General features: G+C 34.6%; 2 protein-coding genes across 2 annotated transcripts; one reads left to right on the forward strand and one right to left on the reverse strand.

Annotated features, from left to right (window-relative positions):
* Positions 1–1,974: 1,974 nt before the first annotated feature.
* Positions 1,975–16,697, reverse strand: LOC148957503 (ubiquitin carboxyl-terminal hydrolase 10-like). Its single transcript, XM_089115195.1, has 15 exons — positions 16,372–16,697; positions 14,885–14,953; positions 13,830–13,863; positions 13,241–13,483; positions 12,297–12,575; positions 11,302–11,503; positions 9,951–9,991; positions 9,452–9,561; positions 8,868–8,988; positions 8,229–8,374; positions 7,215–7,340; positions 6,206–6,298; positions 5,201–5,345; positions 4,623–4,688; positions 1,975–3,897 (listed from the first exon to the last, which is right to left on the reverse strand). Exons 1-15 carry the CDS (start codon positions 16,411–16,413, stop codon positions 3,704–3,706), a joined length of 1,911 nt encoding a protein of 636 aa, XP_088971321.1. The 5' UTR covers positions 16,414–16,697; the 3' UTR covers positions 1,975–3,703.
* A 2,542-nt stretch (positions 16,698–19,239) lies between these two features.
* LOC135690547 (mitochondrial ribonuclease P catalytic subunit) lies at positions 19,240–23,921 on the forward strand. The gene is made up of 5 exons (XM_065208132.2): positions 19,240–20,251; positions 21,028–21,075; positions 21,538–21,826; positions 22,241–22,422; positions 23,464–23,921. The coding sequence occupies exons 1-5, from the start codon at positions 19,356–19,358 to the stop codon at positions 23,762–23,764; spliced, it is 1,716 nt and encodes a 571-aa protein (XP_065064204.2). The 5' UTR covers positions 19,240–19,355; the 3' UTR covers positions 23,765–23,921.
* The last annotated feature ends 487 nt before the right edge of the window (positions 23,922–24,408 follow it).

Genomic DNA, 24,408 nt, shown 5'->3' on the forward strand with positions numbered 1-24,408 from the left:
TCAATAGGGTTTACAGGGACGGCGCGCACGAAATTGAGCCTGGAGGACTGAGAATGAAGTTTAGTGACACGGGAGGACCCACCATGGTTGGGTCCGACAGAAAAGAAAATTTTTGAAATTCAGCTTTCTAGAATGGGTAAAAATGCATCTCCCAGACTAAAATTTAACAAATAACTATACCGCTCAAAACAGACAATTCGATGATTTTCGGAAAAGCATTGATTATTGACTGTAAAGGGAAAATTTGGGAAGGGAGGAAGGGGGCTTCAGCCCTTCCAGCCCCCCCAGTGGCGCCGTGCCTGGTTTAATACAATTTATCTATCGACAATCTTCTCCCTCCAATTGCATCCAACGTTTGGGTCTCTTCACTACTCCCTACCACTATCATAAAATGTATAACACTTTCCTGACAGGCAACAATTAAAAGCTCCTCTATACAATTTGTGTACTAATAACAACGATTGTTACCATTGTAAAACCTAGTTTTAAAAGGTTGTACTGCAAGTGTTTAGAACAAAAAGAGAAAGAAACAGATGTTGGGATTAGAAACTATTGAACAATTTTTATTCTAGTGCCCAAGAGAGATTCATCAATTTCAGGGTTTGAGTATCCATAAAACGTGGAAGACCATAAACCTAAAAGAAGTTGCAAATATTCAACACTCTTCAAAACCAGTGAATAGCGGCTCAAAGGCTCTATTTAATGAAAATTCAGCAGCATCTAGGAAACAAAGCATAGAAACTGCATAAAGTCATATGCACATTTACTCATATAAAACAAAAGTAAATTACGACTATGATATTCCTTTAGCCAACGAAAGGACAATCCATAAGGAATACAGGATACAAGTGACATATCAACGCCTTTGCCTTAAAATGAACACAGCAAAGTTGTTGATGACGTGGTTGAAAAGACATAATATGCCCACGCTATTCAACCGATCCAGTCCTATTCCTTTCCTTATGTTCTAAGTACCTAAAATAGGGGTGCGATTTGGAAAAAAGGTGATTGGTTTCCTTACTTTAGGGTATGTAAGAAAACTGCTCTAAGCCTGATCTAAGAATCACTTTCTTTGAGAAGCGATCTTTGCAATGGCACGTTACATATTTTTCATTGGAAATGTAATGCAAAATGAAGTGGTCGAATATTTCGTCGTTTTCTTCGGGCGGGGAGATTAGAAAGATGCATGCGGTTACCATCAATGTTGGATCTTTAATACCTACCAGTGTTCTAAAGGAAGGAATGCTAGTAGCCTTGCATACAAAGATATCATCAATGGCGTACGGTGTTCTAACGTTAGCCATACTCATTCCCCTCCCAGCTACTCGCCTCCTCCCCACGCCCCCCCCCCCCAACTAGGGTGGTGAGCTCAGCGTAGTTTAAAATGGCGATAAGTTCGCAATAAGTGGGGTTCGTAATCGCAGGATATCACAGTTTATTAAGAGTGTAGTGTAGACAGTGGCGTAACGGAGGCGTCTGGGGTCTTAAAGAAAGTACAAAGATGGGACCCTACCTAACTCTGTTTTGCATGTGAAAACACCATATCAAAATATGAAAGTGACAAATTTTCCTCGTTAACTAGGAGAAGCTACGTTTTAGAAGCTTCAATTGAAGAACTTTTAAAAGTTTTGAAAATGAGGAGAAATTGAGCGAAGTCTTAACAGATGTAGATATAAAAATAATTTGGGGCCCCTTTCGGTCCTAAACTAAAGTGATCAGACTAACATGCCCCAAACTGCGTTACGCCAATGAATGTAGCTAGAAAGAAAGAATAAAAAGAAATATAAATCTAAGGCAGATACCATTTCTAAGCTGAAGATGTTTCAGAGAGCATAACAAGTTTACAGAATGACTAAAAACACTAACGAATGACTAAAAACTCTGTTTGTAGTGTAGTCATTTTAAGTGCAGCTGAGCTTTCGATACAAGATAAAATCATAAACGAATTCATTTAACGAAACAGCTTTCAATATAAACGCCGTAACATCGAGGTGTACGGAGCAACATATATCATTTGAATAAAATGCTGTGCAATAAAAACTTTTGTTACCTGAGTTTCAAACAGTGAAGAGAAGTGCAGATACATTGCATTATTACAATACAAAGATGACAAAAATCGTTTTTATTCACACAGCATATCTCTGCTTTTAAGCAGCGAAAACATAGTGTGTTTAAAGGACCTCTTGTATCTTGATGGAGAATAATTTAAAAGCCACTATGAACAAATATAAACATTTGTTTTGAAGATTATCGCAAACGTTGATAATAATACCACTCTTGTTAAAAATCTTAAAGATAAATGCATTTAAAAAAGCGCAAGGTAAATCAGTCTTCTAATGCAAAGATACAAGACAAATCCTGCGATACAGATCTTGAATATCTTCTCCGTAATGGCTCAGCAACCCTGAATTACCAAGTGTCAGATTTCCCTAGAATTACTTGTTACGTAGCTTAAACATTTTTCTATGTAATCGACCTTCAAGTATGATTTCAGCCACTTTATAGTTTCTCTGCCGCTCAGGCACATTATATTTCGGTGTAACAATTTTTCCCAAGGTGAGAGAGGGGTGGCCTTAGGGCAATGAGACTGAAAAATTGGAAGGAAACTTGTAGTTTATTTTATACTGCTGCTAAAAAACTTTATCTCAAAGTTTCACAAAGTGCCCTAAAATGCCACGAAATGATAAAATATAATTGTTTCAAAACAGCTGGATTTAAAAATGAATATAATTGTTAGCATGAGAAATGTGACGTAGTTGTACTTTGATTTCCGATCGAAATCAAGAAAACATTGTCTCAAAATTTTGTGCCTCGGTAAAACTTGGGGGAAAGTTTGTGACCGAATAAATTTTGAGCTAGCTTACGTTTGACAAAAATGTAGGACTGACCTTATAAAGATGTGATAAAATTTAATCATTTTTGGGTGATTTGACACAGTGAAAGTTGAACAGAGACGCAGCTCTGAAATACTTAAAATAGAAGAGGCAAAATTCAAACGATGATAGGCAATCCATTTGACGGGGTCATCTACATGAAGGATAATACACTTCTAATAAAAATGCTGACAGGGAATTGAGTGTTTGCAAATGTAATTCACAAAGCAAATTTTCTAAATTCATTTATAGGACGAATCTGGTCTTAGATTTGTATGAGATTTCTCTAAAAGTGGAAGAATTACGTAAAACTAAGGGCTCATTCAAATTCCAGTCCAGTTCAGCGTCATAAGTTGACTGTGTCAGTAACAGATAAAGCAATATAGAAGTATGTGAATTTTCATCAATTTTTTAGAAGAATTATAACGGTATAGGCGCAGTCTATCTTTTGTCTTAATCCACCATAAGGGTCTTTATTGACTACCCTTTTAGGCATTAAAACCCTCTTAAGATAGATTCCATTCGGACCGGATTAAATATGCCACGCAAACTGTTAAGCATTAAAACTTCAGACACTAGAAAATAAAGCAATCCAAAATATATGTACGGATAATTAATCTTTATTTCCAAAGAAAATTCTCCAGTCCAAATTTGTTACTTTTCAAGTGTCATGTATAAGACTTCGCATTATCAAATTAAAATTTAACGCGCCGTTGCTTAAATACAATTCAGCTATTATTATCCAAGTATTACCATAAACTGCACATCATTTCAAAGTATATCATCTGGGGGCAAAAATATGCATTTTATTTAATTGCACGCCTCTGTTTTTAGTTAGCAAAGTGATTGACGCGCTCGTAAAATAGCAAATATGGAACTTTGTCTTTGTGCTGTTTTGTGATTTGGTTGAACTGTGTTTTTTGAATGATGCTGTCGTTGCAATAAACCCAGCCAAGGGGCTCCTTGTGCCTCACCGCGGTTGTGTAGTGACCGCCAGCTGCATGTTTGCCGAGGTGAAATTCAACTAGAGGGAGACATTAAATGAACAGTTAAACAGCTATAACTTAATTGTAAAATAGAACTGTTTCTTGAAAAGTATGTATTAACCCTCAATGTTTCTACAGCCAATGCCAGCAAAGTAAAATATGGCCTGAAATAGATTCCGAGCCATTGTATCAAACTTGCTGCTCCGTTTCAACTTACAATATTACCTCTTATTGCGATGGAAGTTCCTTGAGATCATATAGTATTGATGCTTTAAAATTCCCTTGCTTTAGTATTATTTTAGCCCACAATCTTTGTAATTCTCAAGTTGATTGTTAGCGGTCGTTGTTTGGTTCATTGTGAATTGTGAATGGTCTCTTGTGGAGTTATTCATGATTGCTTGCCCCCGTGCATGAGTCTCCAATATTAAAGCACCCACCATCGTATTATCGTGAGATAAGAGCGTGAATAGAGAATTTCAAGCAAGACAGTATCTTTGTAGGCTGTCAGCTGTAAAGCTAGATAATAAATATCTTTAGCAGGGCTATGTTTCTACGCGGGTTTTATTTAGGAGCTCTGATTAGCACACAAAAAGGACCTAATAAAAATTTCTCTTAGGAAAGAAACCCTTAGATTTATTTCAAGTCATTATACATGAAAACTAAGATTAACTTTTGCTTTATAGTCAAGATCTAGCCTTAAAGAACCATCCCTACAGTGACATATAATGTGGGTACCAGGGATGTATAAAATCAGCTCACTCACCGGCAAACAACTCGTACGTTCGTTGGTTTGCTGGAACTCTTCCTTTCAAACTCGAAGACAATACATCTGAAGGCAATTTAAAAAGATAAAAAAGACAGAGAAAAATAAGGAACACAAAAAAGTTACAAATAAAGGCGACTCTTTTTGTATGGGTGCATACCCTCAACAAGGAGAAACATCAGAAATCAAAAGGGGTGCTCATCTAGGGAAGACTTCAAAGTGCCCTTAACGTTTCATAAATCGTTGAAAAACTTAGCTAAAAGCACGACTGTTGGCTATAGAAATATAACTAGATTTAACAAGGGCCTATGAAAAATATCTTGTTTGCAAGCAAGATCTATGTTCTGACGTTTTATACTCTGAAGAGTGTCAGACGAAAAACTTAAGTATGTTTTAAAACGTTTGCTTCTTTCAAAGCCATTTTTTAAAAACATTACTTCTAACTGATTGAGACATAGAGACTATGTTTGTTCAAATGGGAATTTTGCAAAACTAAATTGAATAAACTGGTTCCTCAGAAAAATTTCGCATAAGAAAGTTATTACAAACAATTCTTATTTCAAGAAAAGAGTATTCACCTTTCGGAATTTCCAGCTCGCGTGCGATATCAATATGCTTGTGTATCTTTTGACATCCACCAGTTTTATCATAGACAAAATATTTCAGGTGTAGTATCAAAACTTGAGGAAGCTTTTCCAAAGATGTTTTGTGGGACGCCTCGACCTGTAGTTTTCGAAGTAGAAATTAATACGAAACTTAGATGCCTATAGAAAAGGCTGATAGAAAAGACTCAAAACACGAACGAATGAGACTTACACAAGCATTTATCATTTTCAAGTGAGATTCAATAAAAAAGGAGTGTGTGTTATAAAAATTATAACTTTATTATTAAATCTTTCTGGAAATGTTCTATAGGTTTACCAAGCCTATAATTTTCTTTGGATATGTCGATCTATGAAAGAAATATCTAGCAAGTGTTTTACATCATTTAGACTCTTGGAAAAAGACAAAAAACAAATTTTGCAGTATCTAGAATGTAAAATGCGTTGACATAACATAAGAGTATCACATCAGCATTAAATCATTGAAAAGCAGCAATTGGCTGTTATTCCGAAAATGGAATCCACTCGGAAGCATTTCAACGTTTTTATAAGATCTTATCCCTGGTAGTTATATCTGGACTGATATGCAAATCAGTTGAACTTTGGCTGAAGAGTTTCATACAAGACATATAGATTAAATACAAGTTGAAATTATGAAGCTTAAAAATTAACCAGCTTTTAGATTTAGATCCAAAATAAGTTACAATTAGCCTTCCAGCTAAATAGCAGATAAGGATTAAGAGTTCAATATATATATATATATATATATATATACATATATATATATATATCATAGATTGAAGAAAGTAAAACTACATGGTTTATCTCTACAAGCCTGTTTCGTGAGTAACTCACTCTTCAGGAGATGTGAGTTACTCACGAAACAGGCTTGTAGAGATAAACCATGTAGTTTTACTTTCTTCAATCTATGATATATATATATATATATATATGTATATATATATATATACTATCAAATACCTTTGACTTTGTTTTGGATGAAGTAAAACCTTCAATGCTTTCTTTGGTGAAATAGTTCTCAAATGCATCCTTTATGTTCCAAATATTTTCAGCCTACAAAAGAAAGATTTAAATATAAGAAAACAGCTTGCAAAGAAAAATTAGAAAATCCGGAGCTTTTGGAAAATAAACTAATTAAACATTTCTACAATAACCATAATGATTGCTATTCTTAACTAAGCCCAAGCTCTTAACCAATCTAGATTAACAACTGGAAATTTTAGTCTTCTAACTAAGTAACTAACTAAGTAAGTAAGTAACTAAGTAAGTAAGTAAGTAAGTAAGTAAGTAAGTAAGTAAGTAATGAAGTAAGTAAGTAAGTAAGTAAGTAAGTAAGTAAGTAAGTAAGTAAGTAAGTAAGTAAGTAAGTAAGTAAGTAAGTAAGTAAGTAAGTAAGTAAGTAACTAAGTAGCTAATTAACTAACTAACTAACTAACTAACTAACTAACTAACTAACTAACTAACTAACTAACTAACTAACTAACTAACTTACTAACTAACTAACTAACTAACTAACTAACTAGCTAGCTAACTAACTAACTAACTAGCTAACTAACTAACTAACTAACAATTATCTAACTTTAAAAATTATGAAAGGCTTATTTGTGAATTTTCTCTTTTTGTTGCAACAAATTCAAAGCTCTTTAAGATTTTTCACTGATTCCAAAGAATGCAAAGGCCTATTGTACATTGCAGTAAATTGACCATCAAAAAAATTATATTTCCAACTTCAACTGCCAATTTCATGCTCAAACATAGAAACAAACTTATTTAACTCTTCTTTCAGTTGTTTCTGCACCGTTCCCTTTAATTTGAATTGTGTAATTTCCTCTAATTTAAAGATTTTTAGGCCTAGTTGTATGATTACGTAGCCATCGAAAAACCCGTTCATTACAGCAGGAGGAAGTGGATTGAAGATTGCAATACTGAGCATAGACGAGTTTGAAAATTTCAACAAATGAATCCTTACCTGAATGTCGAGCTGGATCGTGAAAAAAGGCTGCAGAGTTGCTGATTCTTTGGCACCGGCGTGGTGCACGGAAGAGCGGATGATGCCGCCATAAAGCTTGGTGATCAGAGTTTCGCTTGCTGAGGTCTGGGGACAAGAGGGCAGATTTAGAGTTAAAAGATCTATGTGTAAGCATTTCCAAGCATTTTTATCCTAATTTCGCCATCTTGTTCATGTTTGATTTCATTATGATTAAATTTCAATATCCTTAATTCTTTCAAATAAATTTTCCATGATTGTAGCTACTTGATTACGTAAGTTAAGTAATGCTTCCAAACGTCAAAACATAAATGATACAAAATCCCTGAGAGACATATTTGAAAACGACTTAATGCAACGATCTTTTTCGAAGACATTTACTAAACTAAGGAAAATGATACAAATTGTGATGACAAACAGACACAGAAATAAATGAAACGTTTACTGGCCAACAAGGAGAAAATTATCAGTGTTATCTTATATAGCAACGTTTAAGATTAAACATGGTGGAATAGGAGCCAGCATTGTTTTAGTATATCAATTAAAAGTTCTTTGCTAGGATAATGCCAGACTACATCAGCCTTCAAATTTGTTCAGTTGATTAATTCAATGACTGATCTGGATACTTTTCCAGTCAAACAAAATAGTAAGAGTGGGAAAGATAAGTTTACGAATTAACTCCTGATGAAGTGCCATTTTGTAACTAGGCAGCGCGGTTCAACAAACTGAATATATATTTAAAAGAAAAGAAGGACGACAATTAGTTCTTTAGGTATTGCTGGGATACATTCTTTGTCTTGTATATTAAGTTGTCATTGATATTCAGTATACTGAGAACTTGAAAAAAGAATTTGAACATCCATTAGCGGATCTTACAATTGCAAACCGACATATCAATATAATGCACGAAAGATTGAAGTATTTGTGCCCTAGGCCCAATATTTAGTTCTTGTTTAGCAATACAGTTAAATGTCAAAAAACGCAACAACAGTGTACCTTTCTTAGGTTTGCAGTTTTATTATTGCGTCCAACTTGCTCCCACTCATCTGCAGCCTCTTCTTTTTCAGTACCTGCTTTATTTTGGTCTTTAAACGTGCTCTTATGCGGAGTCACCTCCTCAGTTGATCCATTCATGAATGTTTCTACCATAAAGGAAAGGGGGAGGAATTCAAATACAATAAAAGCTCAAAGCAAATCAACGGCATATGAAAAAGCACAGTGTCACTCTACTTTGAAAGTTTGGCGGCTAAACAGCTAGCAGGGTGCTTTGAGTAAAAATACAAAAACCAAGCAAAGGCTAAAAATCACAATTCGTTACCACTTAGGCCATATATTGGTTGATAGGTCTTTGTTTCTGGCATTTATTTGGCACTTATCAAATTTAGAGGTGAATTCCTTAATACAACTCTTGTGTTGTAATTATACCTTTTTGTTAACGTCCCATTCTAGATATGTTCATACATTTAATGGGTTGTGTTTATTACAGTTTTATCATTTGTATATAAAGTATATTTTCATTACAGGAGTGAAAGATTTGAATTGAATTTCTCATTGAAGGCACGTGATAGTGCACGTCATCTCCCAAATGCACACATGATTCAAAATGTTCTTAAGCTATGACACCAGAATACTCACCCTTGATCGCAAAATGATTTTTTGTCTTGCTATTTTGTGCCAGTGAATTCAAGGAGACAAACTCTTCATGTAGACCATTGAGGAGAAAAGTTAGAAACTCTTCTGCATCTTGTTGTTTTCCCTAGAAAAATCATGATAAATTAGTAAAAATTTGAGACAATCTTCTACAACAGACTGTTTTTTAACTGTTTTTAGGAGGTTAAAATTTTCCATGGACCAAGCTCCGCACCCACTTTTTTCTCTTTCTTGTCTCCATAATTTGGGACCCCTTGCTAGGCCAATTTTTGAAGCCTGGCCAATTTCTAGATGGATAGATAAAAGAGACATCAAAGATTCAGGCAAACGCCTTAAGAAATCTATAACAACACAACATCAAACATTTTCGAAGGGATGGGTGTGCTCTGAATGCAATTCTGACTGGGTCATCCAAAGAGTTACATGTCTCCTATTTCAAGCAAACTCACAGATGCTAGATCAAATGGTGATTCTTTTCAACAGTTTCACCATTCCGGAGTTATTCTAAATAGAAATCACAAAAAACGTTCACAGCTTAAGATAAAAAAGATCTTTTCAAAATATCTTACCGTTTCAGATAAAGTAGACTTCAGCACAGACAAGATTTCATAAACCTTTTTTGGTTCAAAAGATGTGCCAAGTCTTAAATCGTCAGTCTTTTTGCCTTTATGCTGGAAAACTAGAGAAAAATGACAAATTTAGCATAAGAAAATTAAACATGTTTGCATGATAAAACGAAGAAATTATTGTGACATATCTGCTCAAATTACTCTAAATACGACTACACATTTCATAAATACTCCAAAGTAGCTAACAGCCATGCTACCAACAGTTTTCTCTTATCCTGCTTTTCTAGAGACATCAGTTAGTCATCCCTCCCAAAAATATGTCCTTTAAGGCATGCTGAGTGCCTTATTTGACTTTTGGGGCATGTGAACTTGAGGCTCAGAAGATCGGAAGGATTTCCAAAAAAGTGGCTCGGAAAATTAGAAGAGTTTCCCACAACAAAGACGAAACTCTTTTCTAGAAATCGATGGATTTATTCTAGATATTTCGGGAAATAATTACCTCTATTGTCCAAAAAGGAGAATTCATTTGCAAACTGAATCCTGCGGAAGATATTATTGAATTCATTATTGAATGCAATATTAGACAAAAAAGGAAAACATACATTTCTATGCAATGACATAAAACATACAATGATGAAAATGTTGATCAGTATTGAACTGGTTTACAAAATGTTGTGTTGCAGATTGCCAACCTTTCTGAGGTATGATTACAAAAGTTGATAAAAATAACATGGCCAAAGAAACTGTCAATAAAAGTCGGCTACATCAGCAAATATTTGACCGCGCAAAATGAAATCTCTTGGAAACTGATTTCAAATTGAAATCAAAGTCACATTGAAATCTCTTAGCGTGGAATAAAGGATTCTTTAACTTCAGTCGATTTTCGAGTCTTTCACAATTTTGCACCAAAACACTTTCAAAAAGCAACAAGTCTGTTCTAGCAGAACTTAACTCTGGGGTAACAGACAGCAATATATAAATCTTGATCGATTCTTCTGTTTATTAAAGATGATTGAAAGCTAATTGATTAATACAGCAAATCAAATCCCTGAAAAATACTGAAGACTATTTTACTCATTCTTCAAATAGTCAAAAATAAAAGATTCTGTGGTTACGAATGGCTTTCTTAATTTCCAGGAAGCTTAATGTGCCAACTCTTCGTAAATTCTAATCGACTAAGACAGGTGGTTCCCGCGCACAAAGCAGATTCCTGGTAAGACAATGTCAACAAACATGCTTAAGTGTCTTTCTTAGGCTAAATAAATGACATCTTTTTAGCAGGAAAGCAATAACATAAGGAAACTGCAATCGTGAGTTCTGCTTAAGATGTGCAGAAAGGGGTGCTCTGCTATAAGAAATTCAACATACATAAGAAGACAATACCAATCATGAATAACATTGATATGTGTCTTCTTGTGCTTAAATTTTTAGCTTTTAGAAACAGATATGCAGTCCTTTCAAATAGCCCCATACAAATACGCTGTTCTATAAAATAGCCTACAAATATGAACAATAACATAAAACTTACAAAAGTCTTCTCAATAAAGCCAAACTTATCCTTAAAATGGCAGGTGAGGAAAATATTTATTCATTGTGTGCAATTTGTCATGCAGTACATTCGTCTTTTTGTACAGACCTAGCTGTCTTGCCATCTTTTCAATGTTCTACTACTCTTGTAGGTATCAAACCTTCATATTTACAATGTTATAGCAAATGAAAAGGGCTGATTTGCTTTTTGTAGCAAAGCCAGTCATCCTTACTAAAAAGGGGGAGAAGAAAAAACCATAACACAGCAATACACATATTGAAGGAGCAATACTGATTGAAAAATATAGAGAAAGCTAACTTACATGGTATCGGTGAGTGGTGTTGATGATAGTTTTTCATTTTTCTGCTTGATTCCAGCCATAGATTTAAATAAATGATAAAAAGCTTGGCAACCAAGTAATGACTGCAAAGTAGCATTGATGTAGCACCAATTGCCATTGTTTATCAAGCCACGTAGCTGGATCAATGAGTTGTTGGGATGAAGACTAGTCTTTTGCAGGAAATCTGATATATTAAAAAGAAGACGAAACATATCAATGCTATTTGGAAAGATATTTTTAAGTCTCTGCAAAGATGTAACATTGCAAACAACTAAGGGCTTTGGCTTTTGAAACAGAACACCAAAGGTATAAAAGGTGCAACCACTTTTTACTTCAATTTGAATAGGCTAAAGAAGCTGGGGATCTAATTCATTTTAGATTGATCAGTACCGTTCACATGGGAGCAATTATCCAGGATAATTATGGAAGCTACAATTAAAGAAATAAAACGATTTGACTGAATGCAGCTACCGTACCCCATATTTTTTTTTATTATTATATTTTTTTGGTTAAATAACTTAAATAATTTTTTTTGGTTTGTTCCTTGTCCCTTTGTTTGCTTGAGTGATAAAATGGTCAAATATATTGTAAGTGCCATTTGTAGAGGATCTTGTGTCTTTTCTCTCTATGAATGGAACCATACAAAGTGGTTGTTGCCTAGCCTTTTGATTGCTTATAAATATATAATATATATAACATGGAAGCAGCAGCTAATGCTCAAAAGCATCAGGACCCTAACCTTTGAGTATTAGCAGGGACATTTAAAAACTAGGTTACAAGATATTAAAAAAAACAATTTTAGATCAAGGTGTTAAGGACCAAAATGTTATAACTTGTGATTACTTGTAACTTGTTCCACGCTAAGCTGATCCACAAAAGACCAGTGAGAGCATATTTGGCTGGTACTTTGGGAACAGTTAAAGTGACTAAATATCACTTATGGTGATAAACCTTTGAAAAAATAAAACATAGCACACCTGCTAGTGCTGCTGCATCCTGATCGTTTTCAACAGATATTGATCTTTGAGTTTTTTCAGAGAAACTATTCTCCTGTATTTCTGGGCCTGAATTCTTGCTTTCTGATTCCTCGAAATTCACTGATACAACAGTTGGCAAATTTGTGGCTGGTGCATTTGAATTTGATTTGAATAATGCAGCCCAAGAGACTGGTTTGCTTTTAGGGGCAACAGATCCCTCAGGAACTGGCTTATTTTGAACTGCATCACCATCAGGCTTCTGATCTCCTTGCTTCTTGCCTAGAAAATTAAAATCATACAAAAATGTTTGATATATTCAATTCTAGAATAAGGTATATACAACTTATGCAAAAACATTATTCAACCAAACCATAAAAATGCTATTCATTAAGCAAGAAGAGCATCAATATTCATGAAAAGTAGAGAATTGGTGTGTCCGCAATTCGTTAGGGCTAGCAACAGCATAAATATTTGCAATACCATTGGGTCAGTTACCTTTGCAATGATACTAATTGGTCTTGCAAAGTAATAATATAGATCTAGATACAATAATTAGTTTGAAGATTTGGCTAGCACCCTATGTACCAGAATCAAGGACAGCAACCATTTTCAGCAGGAATGGTTCAGATAAAAAACATATAATTAAAAAACTGTCTGACATAAAGTGCAAAAATTTTCAGCGCAATAAGTTTTAGTCAAAAATTAGTCTGAAAACAAAGTTGCTTGAATCATGGATAGCTAGAGATTCAAGAATCTGCTGATCCAAATTTTGTATTTTTGAAACTTAACAATTGTTCTTGAGTAGTGTAGTATGATACTTTAAAAAAGAGTAGTAAAAGTTTCTGATATTTTATTTAAGAGAGATTCCTATTAATCAAACATGTTCAGTGACATAATTGCAGCAGCATTATGTCAATTAAAGTACACAAAGAACAAAAACTTACTGTCAAAAGTAGATTTTCTCATAAACATATCATCTCCAGCTATCAAATGCTGATCGTTTTCATTGTTTAATGGTTGTACTTCGCATGCAGCATTGGTGTCTGAGGCCATAAAACAACCTCCATTATTGGAATCTTGTGGTTCAGCATCCAATGTCATGGAATCTAATTTCTCAGATAGTTCACCTTCCCGTTGTTCATCTGAGGCAACAACACAGCTCTTTACATCACTGGGCATGTCAGCATCTGAGAGACATAAGAATAGCTACAATTAAAATATATGAAACATATGAATAGCATAGAAAACAGACATAGCCTTGTGTATATTTGAAAGCCAACTGGTTCAACAATCATCAGAGTAGAAAAACAGCAGGATGACTAGGAGGTGGACAATGAACAGGTTTCCATTATGGAACACTACTGTGAAATTTTGTCTGGTATGAGATACTTTTCACTATTTTGACACAAAGAGCTGGAAAGGTTACCACTTATCAAATCAATGTTTTGATGGTGAAATGAATGAAAAAAATTTGTTAAAAAAGAGAAAAAAATGCTATTACATTAAAACAATTGTTTCTATGAGAAAAAATACCTCTTTGGCCATCCTGTGACTGTAGTCTGACAAACTGAAATTAAAACATTGTTTCAGCACAAAAAATATACCAGTCAAAGTTTCCTTCACAAAATCTCTTATTGCTTAGCTGGCTGCATAACAAGCATAATCACTTTTATTGACATTGTGTATAAAGGAATAAATCTAAAATTTTCAACCCATTGAGGCTTTTTCCTTTGAAACAAGTGTTCACTCAAGATTGCATCAACATACTCACAAACTCAATCATGCAAGAATTTCATCATTCGCCCAAAAGGGTAAATTGTGTGGAATAAATATTTCATCAATTAACACATTTCTAGAATCTTTTTCCCCCCAAGCAAGTGACATAGAGGATACAAAGCATGGATATCAAAACACAGGAAAAGTAAGCTGAATTAAGCACATCTCAACAGAAAAATGCAATTGAAAATCAATTTCACCACGAATATTGATGAATGATATAGGCACTTAGTATTTGAACTACTTTAGCCCTTGGAACATCATCTGGGCATTAAAGCATTTTTGAAAGTGGTTTGTAATAACACTTTGCAACCACCCAGCAATAATGTTTATATATGACCAGTAATCAGTGGTGGACACCTGGGGGGTGAGGGGGCGACTGGCCCCCAATACTTTAGAGGACAATGGTCTTTTGTTCTAAAACAATGGTAAATGTGATGTCATCTTATTAAAACAATAGGCTTGCCACCCAATATTTGACCAAGTGTCTGCCCCTGTTTGTTATGTATATACATAAAATCTATAAACAAAGAAAGTTTATACAAGTATTAAATCTTTCTTGGAGTGCAATTAAAAAGATTATCATAAGAGTTTGATTTCATTACCTTAAATGGAGAAATGAATCTTGTCTTGTTCGATTATGGTTTTAATCAAAACAGTGTAAATTGTTCTTAATTTTCGAAAATACTCATATTTCATGTGTTCAAATAATTGTCTTATCTTTCTCATTTTTCCAATTGTCTCATTTGTCTATCTCAAAATTTAAGTCAAGGTATTGCTTAATCATTAGATATGTTTTAAACACATCATACCTTAACTGCTTTAACTTTCTCAAAGTACTTCCCACATTCATGCTCATCAAAATCACCAAAAAAGAGAAGCTACAAAAAACAAGAAAGACGTTTATTCATTGTATCTTGGTAAATAGTCATTAAATGCCCAATAACAGAAACTTAAGAAATTTTTAACCCAACATTTCAGAAAGCTACAAATTTGCTGATGATAGAAAACAACAATCTAGAGAACTCAGCCAAAATTTTTACAAAAATTAAATCTTCAAAAATAAATTCATATCAAACAAACAATCAAGAGATCAGAGGAAAGCCTGGAAAAAGAAAATTGCATAAACCATATATATGTGTAAGATCTGAACTTTGAAGTTGGCATTATCCTAGAAAAACGCCCCTTACAAACTGTTAAGTTCACCTTTCTAAAATTACAGCTTTATAAACATGAAATTGTATGCTATTTCATAGGTTTTGAGTTGGGCTTTCACAAGATACTTTCAACAGTTTTCAGAATTGGCTATCCACAAACATGCTTTCTATGGTCTTTATAATAATGATTGTACCAGATCGTTTGACAAGAGTGATTTGCAAATTTGGTCATTGAACTGACAGTTAGAATTGTCAAGGCTAGTCATTTACAGGCTTGTGTAACTTTTCCACGGGTACTTTGGTAGTATCTTACTTCAGCAGCTATGATAGAAAGAAAAGCTGTTTATCGAGGCCATTTCTTCAGACATTTAGGATCAAAACTTGTAGCATGTAAAGCCCACCTCAAAACCTATTAAATAACAAGGGCATGCTTCTATAACCTGGGCCATCTATAATCACTGATTTGTACCCAGTTTTCTGCTTAGGTTGATAAAAATCACATGTTTATTTGTCATTGTTGAGTAATAAAAACTTATAGTAGTAGTTGATGCCCTAAAGGCAAGGTGCATATATGTTTTGGTGTACATAGAACTTAGAGCCCCCTGTCCTATGCATTAAAGCATAAATAGAGCTGGGAGCTGAGCCCCCTTGCTAATGCGTAGAAGTAGCCTTTTCCAATTGTTGTATTGTTTTTATAGTCACATTTTGCTGAAACCCACCCCTTCTTCTAGCACTATACCCCTGAGCCTACAAAGTTAACACACAATATTTAAATATCTATCAATTGTTTGCAATGTATTGCTATCCCTCAGATGTTATTTGGGTTGACCCAGGTTTTGATGCTAATTGAGGTAAGAAGCTAGTACAATAAGTGTAAATCCTTTAATATCTAGACAGATTGAGATCCAAACTTTTGCTTGGCATCAGCGAGGAACTGAGCAAGTTACGATTCTAATTATGTTATGTAAATAGGGAATGATCATCAAAATTTCGTATAAGAAGTAATACTGCGAATGATCTAAGATTCACGAGGGCAGGTAAAATTTGATGGTTCAGCAACCATCAAGAGTCTTGATCAAGGGTGCCTTTCACATATCCTCTTAACTGACAATTCTTCAAAATCGAGGACAAGAAAATCTTACCCCATCAGCTCTAGATCTTTCAGTTTCGCTGAAATTTGCCATTCTTACTGGCAACGTGAAGTGGGACGAAATGGAGTAAATCCAGTCAACGTGCGCTGGCCTTTCCTCGGCCTAAATCCCAGATAGATCTAAGCTCGAACACTTTTCTGACACCAAAATCAAATTTATAAAACCAAATACATTTTACTGCTTGGAGAGAATCTTATCATGTTGCAAAAGGGACGAGACTGCACGAGGCAGAGCCAAATTTTTGCTTTGTCACGATCAACGCTTCTTCCAACATCGCCATCTTTGTAACCTTGTGTTGAATCTCGCCCCGTGTGCTTCTGCGGGAGGACGTAGCGATCTGACCAATAAAAATCGCCATTTACCGCCGCCCAGATTGCGTACCAATTGGTATTATCGCCGCAACTAACATTTAAAACCACCTCCAAACAATCGCTATCATCAAGGTTCCGTTTTTACTGTCGAAACTATGTAAAAACAGCCGTGAAAGAAGGACTTTTCCTTAATCTGTTTGCCCATACAACGGAGGTATTTAGTGAGAGTTGACGGAAGTTCGACATCTCTACTTGTCTGGAATTGATAATGCTGGGTACTAATTTGTTTGGCTTTACATTTCACACCTCAGATCGTATATAATTACCCCATTTTGCGCAAATATACTTGCTACATCGCTCGCAAGCGACTGCTTTCATTCTGAGGACTGGGGTTAAGTTAATTGCTCTACAAATAGAAAATGGGGTACTTAATGGACCTTATTTGTATAGCATGACATTTCACATTTTAGATTGTATGTGAATGCCAACTTTTGCAGACATAGAGTTGGTAAATCGCTCGCAGACGACTTTTTTCATAATTCAACATGAAGTAAAGCTTTTTCCTTTACAACTATAATATGTTAAATGTAAAGTTACTAATTTTGTCTTTGATATATTGAATAAGGTATTTTATAGAAATTATTTTTTCTTTACGAATAAACCTTCTACAAAAATATAGAAACATCAGCTATAAAGAAGGTCGAGATGACAAAAACAAATGCATTAGTTTAAAAGCTGAAGTTGAATTTGAATGTTCTTTGTTTAACTTCTACACGCATATCAGGGTCGGTGCTAGAAAAATTCCTCAGGACGGGGGGGGGGATGTCAAATATCAGGTTGCCAAAAAGGAGATTTTTCTATTAACTAAAATTATGACAAACTCTGATGGCGATTATGACAGGACGTTCTCCATTGACTCTGTGATTCTTGAACAATTGCTAGTTTAAATAAGAATTTAAAATTTTTCATTTACTTTGAAGATCGTTTCTTTTAAATCATCTGTTTATCCCAAGCTTTAAATAATCATATCTGAATAAAACCTTAATAATAGTTGTTTGAAGCAACATCATAATGAAAAAATAGGCATTGTCTTATATACTTTCGTTTTACAACATAATGAACTCTGCAATAAAATAGTAATTGGAAACAAGCATGCAAGAGAGGCAAGACCATACAGTTTGCTTAATATTCAATCCCATGGGTACTGACTCCATTGAGACTTTGGGGCTTGTGTACCCGCTCTGAATTGGGCTTACCCTCCCAGGCAGCTTTTTAACACAGATAAGCATATCAGGATAACTAAATTAAAGCGTTAATTTGCTCAGTTTATGCAAATGCGGGGTCAAAAGAGATCTATATCTATATGGTATGAACGATTATTAACACAGTATAATTAAAAGCATAAGTGTGAATATAAGTAAAAGATTCAAAATGCATAAGACCCATCTCCAACAGGAAAAGTTGGCCTGGGAATTTTGATTTCGATGGAGTTCAAAATTTGTATTGAACAGTACAAATACCTTGAGCGAATGAAAGAAATAATACAGTTGAGTATAAAAAAGACAGAGGTGAAATCCTTTGAAATCGGCGACAAAAGAGAGTTAGAACTATTTTTATTGAACGATGGTGAAAACGAGAGTAAGCTCAAGAGCCGACAATTATGATGATGATTATGATGATGATGCCGACGATAAAGATGATTACGAAGATGGTGTGAATGAGGATGATGACAAAGTTGACATTGAAAAGCATACATACGAAAGATTTCTGACCTCATATAACATATTTTCTATGCAAATTCTCAAAAAACTCAAAAGCAAAAAATTTTGTCGTGAATAAAACTTCGTCCCATTTTGAATTTAGGCAAAAAAAATTTTGTCAAAATATTTGTCGGAAACTTTGTCAAGACGAAATTTTTTGGAGTTAATGTACCATCGACAATCATTGATTTTTTATTGTGCCACCACCAAGTTTGCCAAGTAAACACCAAAAATGCCGAATCTGCCAATTAAAGAACAACCGGTTCATAAATCTTGGGGGTGTCACACCCCCACCCCCACAACCCCATGTATCACCGCCCCTGGCGCTAATAAGTGTTTAAGTTTTGGGCTAAAGAAAACATATTCCAAAAGATTCCGACAAAGAAGCGAAATTTACCAAGTTTTCCGAAAAATCTAGTACTTTAGATGGGGTTAGAGCCCATGGGTGTAGTGCTAGGGGGCTCGGAGGGCTGAGCCCCCTTGTTATAGCCTGAGCCCCCTGGAACTCAGGCTACCTTGTTAATGCCAAAAGATAGCCAGTTTCTACTTTTGCTATTGTTTTTAGCAACATTTTGTGCAAGAGCCCCCCTTGTTATTTTGATAGCACTACACGACAGTTAGAGCCCCTCCGACTCAAGCCGTTGGACGCTTTTAAGAGAAAATAGAACTGAGCTCCCGAATTTTTGGCGGGAATACCTTCAGTTCTCTGATTGGCAACAGCCACTAATCTTTTTTATAGATCAGAGACAACAGCAGCAACAGAATTGAGAACAGCAACAACTGTACCATTTGCAGGACGAAGCAAAAATCGTAGTGCAATCTTTTTAGGATCAGAGCCGAGTTTTCTTAACGAAATAGATGGAGTTCATCGAAGATTCTTCATGAGTAGATAGAAGCGCCAATTATGAGCTTCATACCATTTGAATTAGCGCAACGTTTCCGCTCTCCACATCAACAGTTGTTACGAGTCCTGTTTAATGAACACACGAGGTCTTTCTTTTGCCCAAAGAAGATATATTCTCAATCAAGAATCCGTAGGAAATACTTGAGTATCGATACCAACAATGGATTTTCATATCCTGTCCACCCTAAAAGCTTGTTACAGACAACTACAAAGAGCCAATGCTCGCGAAAAATTTCCCAAACTCCGGGAAAAGATACTATTTCTAGGCCTAAAGAAGGTCATGACTCGGACTCTTTCCGCGTGGTTGTTCAGAAATTCAGGAATCTTGAATTGAAGCCAAATCCTGTTCTCTTAAAGGAGGCTTACAATGAATCTCGGAACCTTGTTGATATTTTTATAAACATGACATCATTGCCAGACTTAAGAGATAAAATGATTGAAAACTTGAACACGTTTTTGAATTTTTATGACATATTTGGAGGGGAAAATGAATTTTACAAGCTTTCTTCCAAGATGAAATCATACTGCATTGCAAATGAAGCAACTTATTATTTAATTATTCGCCATGAAACAAGAATAAATACATGGAAGGATGGTCTGGAAATTTTAGAAAATATGGAATCTATTGGTATTGAGCCACATGCAAGAACATTTCATCATATTATTCTGAATGCTGTTAAGGAGGGGGATCTTAATGATGCTTTGGGTCTGTTAAAGCAAATGAGAAAAATTGAAACAGTTTTCCATGACCAGTTTTATGGGTCACTGATTGATACTGCTCTGGAAAAACAAGAAGCAACAAGATCATTTGTTCTATCAGTTTTTGATTCACTTATAAACACTGGTTTTACTGTTGGACCAAAGACATTTTGGTCAGCAAAAAGATGGTTTGAAAGGTAAAAATTTCTAAACTGTATGTTAAGAGGATAAGAAGGAAGTTCCTTAGAAAAAAAGTAAAATCGTTTATTTGAATTTTTCCTGGCATAACATGGCAATCAAAATATGTGTAATTCATAGTCTTATCCACATTTATTGCAGGGATCCTAATACAAAGTTTTTCACTGGCAGTAGAGCCATACTGTACCATACCATATTATACTGTACCATACCATATTATACTGTACCATACCATATTATACTGTACCATACCATATTATACTGTACCATACCATAATATACTGTACCATACCATATTATACTGTACCATACCATACCATACCATACCATACCATACCATACCATACCATACCATACCATACCATACCATACCATACCATACCATACCATACCATACCATACCATACCATACCATACCATACCAGGGGCGGCGCGCAATGGTATAAACTGTGTAAGCCTCATACCATTTTATTTCCAAAAAAACCTTTAAATTCATTGGCTCGTTCGCTTGTTTTGTACTGCATTTGAGGCAGTAGCAGAGGCGCATTGTGTGTTCAATATTCATTCAAATGTCAAAATAAACGAAACTTTGTGTTTGACTTGTTCTGACAAAAGACTGTTAATTGCCTTCTAATCCATTAATGAATCATATTCTATAGTACCGTTGATAGTAATTGAATCTCAGGGCAGTTATGGCCATGTTATTAGTTTCTCATTTCTCATACCGTGATGTCATTAAACTTCAATTATCAGATCTCTTTATTTTGCCTTTCAGTGATAAAAATAAAATTTGGAAAGTTGGAACATCCCTTGTCAACCTAAAGTATGTCATTATTTTTTGCTATTAGTAAAGTCTTTATTATCTTTTGTGATCACTGTCGGGAAAGACAATACAAATATTTCTCCTTGCAAGAAAGAGTGCATTGTTAGTATAAAAGTGCTTAAGAATAATACAGTACCATGCCTAAGGGTAAGGCAAATTTATTTTACAGTGTCCTTGTAGTTCTTGTAGTTAATGATAGGTATCAACGACACCCTTTATTCTCATATTTCTGCATACATCCTGCCAATTGATTAAAATTGATTTTTAGCTTAATCCTTAATTTCGTTTTATTATTAAGGCTGTACTGGCCCTGTGAGAGACAAGAAAGCAGGCAGTTGACAAAATGAGCACCTATGAAGAATTTATGGCTAATTACAATTGCTTTCTAGTTTAATTAGTAGGCAACAATAGATGTTCATTGTTTATTATATTTGAATATGTTTTAATCTTAATTTTTTCCAGAGGGATTTGCAAATGCTGCGGATCACAGTTAAAGAGGTTTTTCTTACCAATTGAAAGAAGAGAAAGTTTACAAAAGAAACTTTTTGACATTGCAGAAACCTCAATAAGCAAAGTTCTTGATAATGCTTCAGTTTCAAAGATACCAGACTTTAATATTTCAAGCTCCTTCAATCCACAGAACAAGATCAATGAATTCAAGCATTATTTGAGTACTCATGGACCATTTGATGTTGTTCTAGATGTACTTAATATTGCATATTATAGAGACAGAGGATTCAACTCGTTTCAGGTATGGGAAAAAACTAGATGAAAATGTGCTTGTATCTGCTTTGCTTTTTTTGTTCTTTTCATTGATTTGAAAAATATATATTCAGAAAGTAATAGCTAGTACAAGATATTAAGCTCAGAGGTAAAATTTGATTAGACTGAAGTAAGCTGAACTGCAGAATTAAGAAGTTGAAATTGATAGGGTCTGTAGTATTGAGTAGTATAAAGACTCTTAATACAAAATTACCAATGCTATAAGAACAATGTTAGCACTGAAAAATCTAACTTTGTTGGAAATATGACTACATCTTCTTAAATGTAGCTAAAATGTCACACAACAAATACAAAAGGTCAACCTGCAAAATAACCTACCAAATCTCAAAGGTTTGGTTTTGTTTCCAAAAGCAAGCTTTGCATTTTGCCATGTCCTTCTTAGGTCAAAAGAGTTGTCAGACATTTTCTCGATCAAAGAAAACATGTGCTAGCTTTGTGTTCAAGCCCATTACTTTCCACACTTTTGGAGAAAGAGGTGGCAACAGATCTTCCAAACTACCACATGGTTCAACTCTTGCACTATTTACGAAGGCAAGGTTGTGGAATCTTCTTTGTTGATGACAAGTAAGTTTGTTTGTCACTAGTGGTTACTGTGTGTTCAATTGCATTCCTGGTGGTGAATATTAATGTCTCTCACTAGAATCATAAGAGCTGAAATATTTGAAATTTTGTGAAATGCAGTATATTAAAATAAAAATAAGTCAGGAACAAAGCAGCACGACAGCAAGAGTCCAATGTAGTAAATTAAATCTAATATATATATAAATGCTAATATTTTGTCCAGGCATACAGGGCTTCATCAGAGTAAATGTAACAAACAAATTATTCTGCTGGACAGCAAATCCTGCTTTTCTTCCTTCTTACACATATGAAATATAACTCAGTCATACAAGGGATTCGTGGGTAAGTTCCTAAAGACACATGATCATTGAGAAAAAATGTAAAACAACTAACTCTTAATAATGTTTATTATTTAATCTAATTTCTGAGGATTTTAAGTGAAGGGCAATTCAGGATGGTTTTAGGACATTGAAAAGGGAATAAATTCATATTAAATTGCTTCATAAATCCGAATTTAATTTTTCAAAATATGTATGCATCTTTGTGAGTAAAAACTGTGATGCTTTTGAAAAAATTTGTATTTTAGCAACATATGTTATCATACCACAGAGGAAAAAGTTGTTTTCCATGTTATGTAGTTGATACAATGAAATCTTTGTGGCAACTTCAGCTATAAAAGTTTACCTTTATCATCACCCAAGGGACCTGCTACCTTAACTGCTCTGCATTTACTTAACGAAGCACTCACATCTCTTTTTCAATATGACCAAACCAGTGAAATATTCTATCATGCACAGACAAATTCCAATACTCTTTAGATCTAATCTATTCCATCAATCTAATTCTGTCTTTTAGGTTTACACTACACAACCATCATGTATCATTATTTTATCATTTTTCTCCAGGTAACACATAACCTTAACCCTCACTGGCCAGGTTTTGCTACCATATAAAAATTAATGGTACTTGAAATTTTGACTATCATGACATTGGGAGCATCAGGTGTCTAATTTTAAAAAAGAACTGTCTTTTTCTGTTTTAAAGGAAAGAAGATGGCCATATTGATGACTACTTCATACTACTAAGCATGGTTTATCAAAACATGGACATTGATATAATAACAGCAGACAAATTTGGTGACCATATCCATACACTGGACATCAATGCCAAAAATGATTTTAAACGCTGGATGAGATCACATCAAATAGTGCTGACAAAGTTTACTGACACAGGGAAACCCATCTTTCCACGTAGGGAAAATTATGACATTGATGTTCAAAGTACAAAGAGCAGTTGGCACTTCCCTGGGCCAAACAAACAATGGTTATGTTGTATTAAAAAGTAGGTTGGCATTAGATGAAAATTAGAATAACAATGTCCTTAAAGTTGATTCATTAGCAAGCAGTCTCCTTTAAAAAAGCTAGTCTGTATAAAACCATAATTATGAATTTGTATTGTGTTGTTTCTGTTTAATAAAATTTTATCAAGAAATATAAGATTAAGTTCTGCATGTGTCTTTGTAAATTCTATACTTGTACATTGCCAACAAAGTTTACCAGAATTTCTGAGGTGACCTTGCTGATCCATGTAGCCAAAGTATCTAGCACAAGCTCTATTTCAATTAGTTAAAAAGCCACACTAGCTGCCCAAATTGATAATTTCTTAACCTTAGGTAACCCCCACCCAAACAGTTGAATTGCCAGTTGAATCCAGATGCAAGGGCACAAGAGGAGAATAAATTTTGCATGAAGGAAACCTAAAAATCAAAAGAAACCCAAAGATTCCTGACAAATTGAAACAAAACATAAAAGTTTCCAAAAAGCTAACAAATTTGGTTTATATCTCTGCAACTCTGTCAGATATTCATTGATCAAAACAAAAACCAATCAAATGCACAACCTATCCTTTTGTCAATTTAGACCCTCTCCTAAAAAACCTCTCTCAGTTCACCTAGAGATCCTCTCTATTTACCTTTTATAGAATGTTTTT

The sequence above is a fragment of the Rhopilema esculentum genome, unplaced genomic scaffold (assembly GCF_057945365.1).
Source record: "Rhopilema esculentum isolate cy_ngs unplaced genomic scaffold, ASM5794536v1 HiC_scaffold_23, whole genome shotgun sequence".
NCBI lineage: Eukaryota > Metazoa > Cnidaria > Scyphozoa > Rhizostomeae > Rhizostomatidae > Rhopilema > Rhopilema esculentum.

Coding starts and splice junctions, on each gene's coding strand:
- LOC148957503 (XM_089115195.1), bottom strand. CDS start 16,413: ATGGCAAATTTCAGCGAAACTGAAAGATCTAGAGCTGATGGG. Junction 14,954..16,371: donor AAAGATCTAGAGCTGATGGG/GTAAGATTTTCT, acceptor TGTTTTTTGTAG/CTTCTCTTTTTTGGTGATTT. Junction 9,562..9,950: donor CTCCTTTTTGGACAATAGAG/GTAATTATTTCC, acceptor ATTTTTCTCTAG/TTTTCCAGCATAAAGGCAAA.
- LOC135690547 (XM_065208132.2), top strand. CDS start 19,356: ATGAGCTTCATACCATTTGAATTAGCGCAACGTTTCCGCTCTCCACAT. Junction 21,827..22,240: donor GAGGATTCAACTCGTTTCAG/GTATGGGAAAAA, acceptor TGTCCTTCTTAG/GTCAAAAGAGTTGTCAGACA. Junction 22,423..23,463: donor ATCTTCTTTGTTGATGACAA/GTAAGTTTGTTT, acceptor TCTGTTTTAAAG/GAAAGAAGATGGCCATATTG.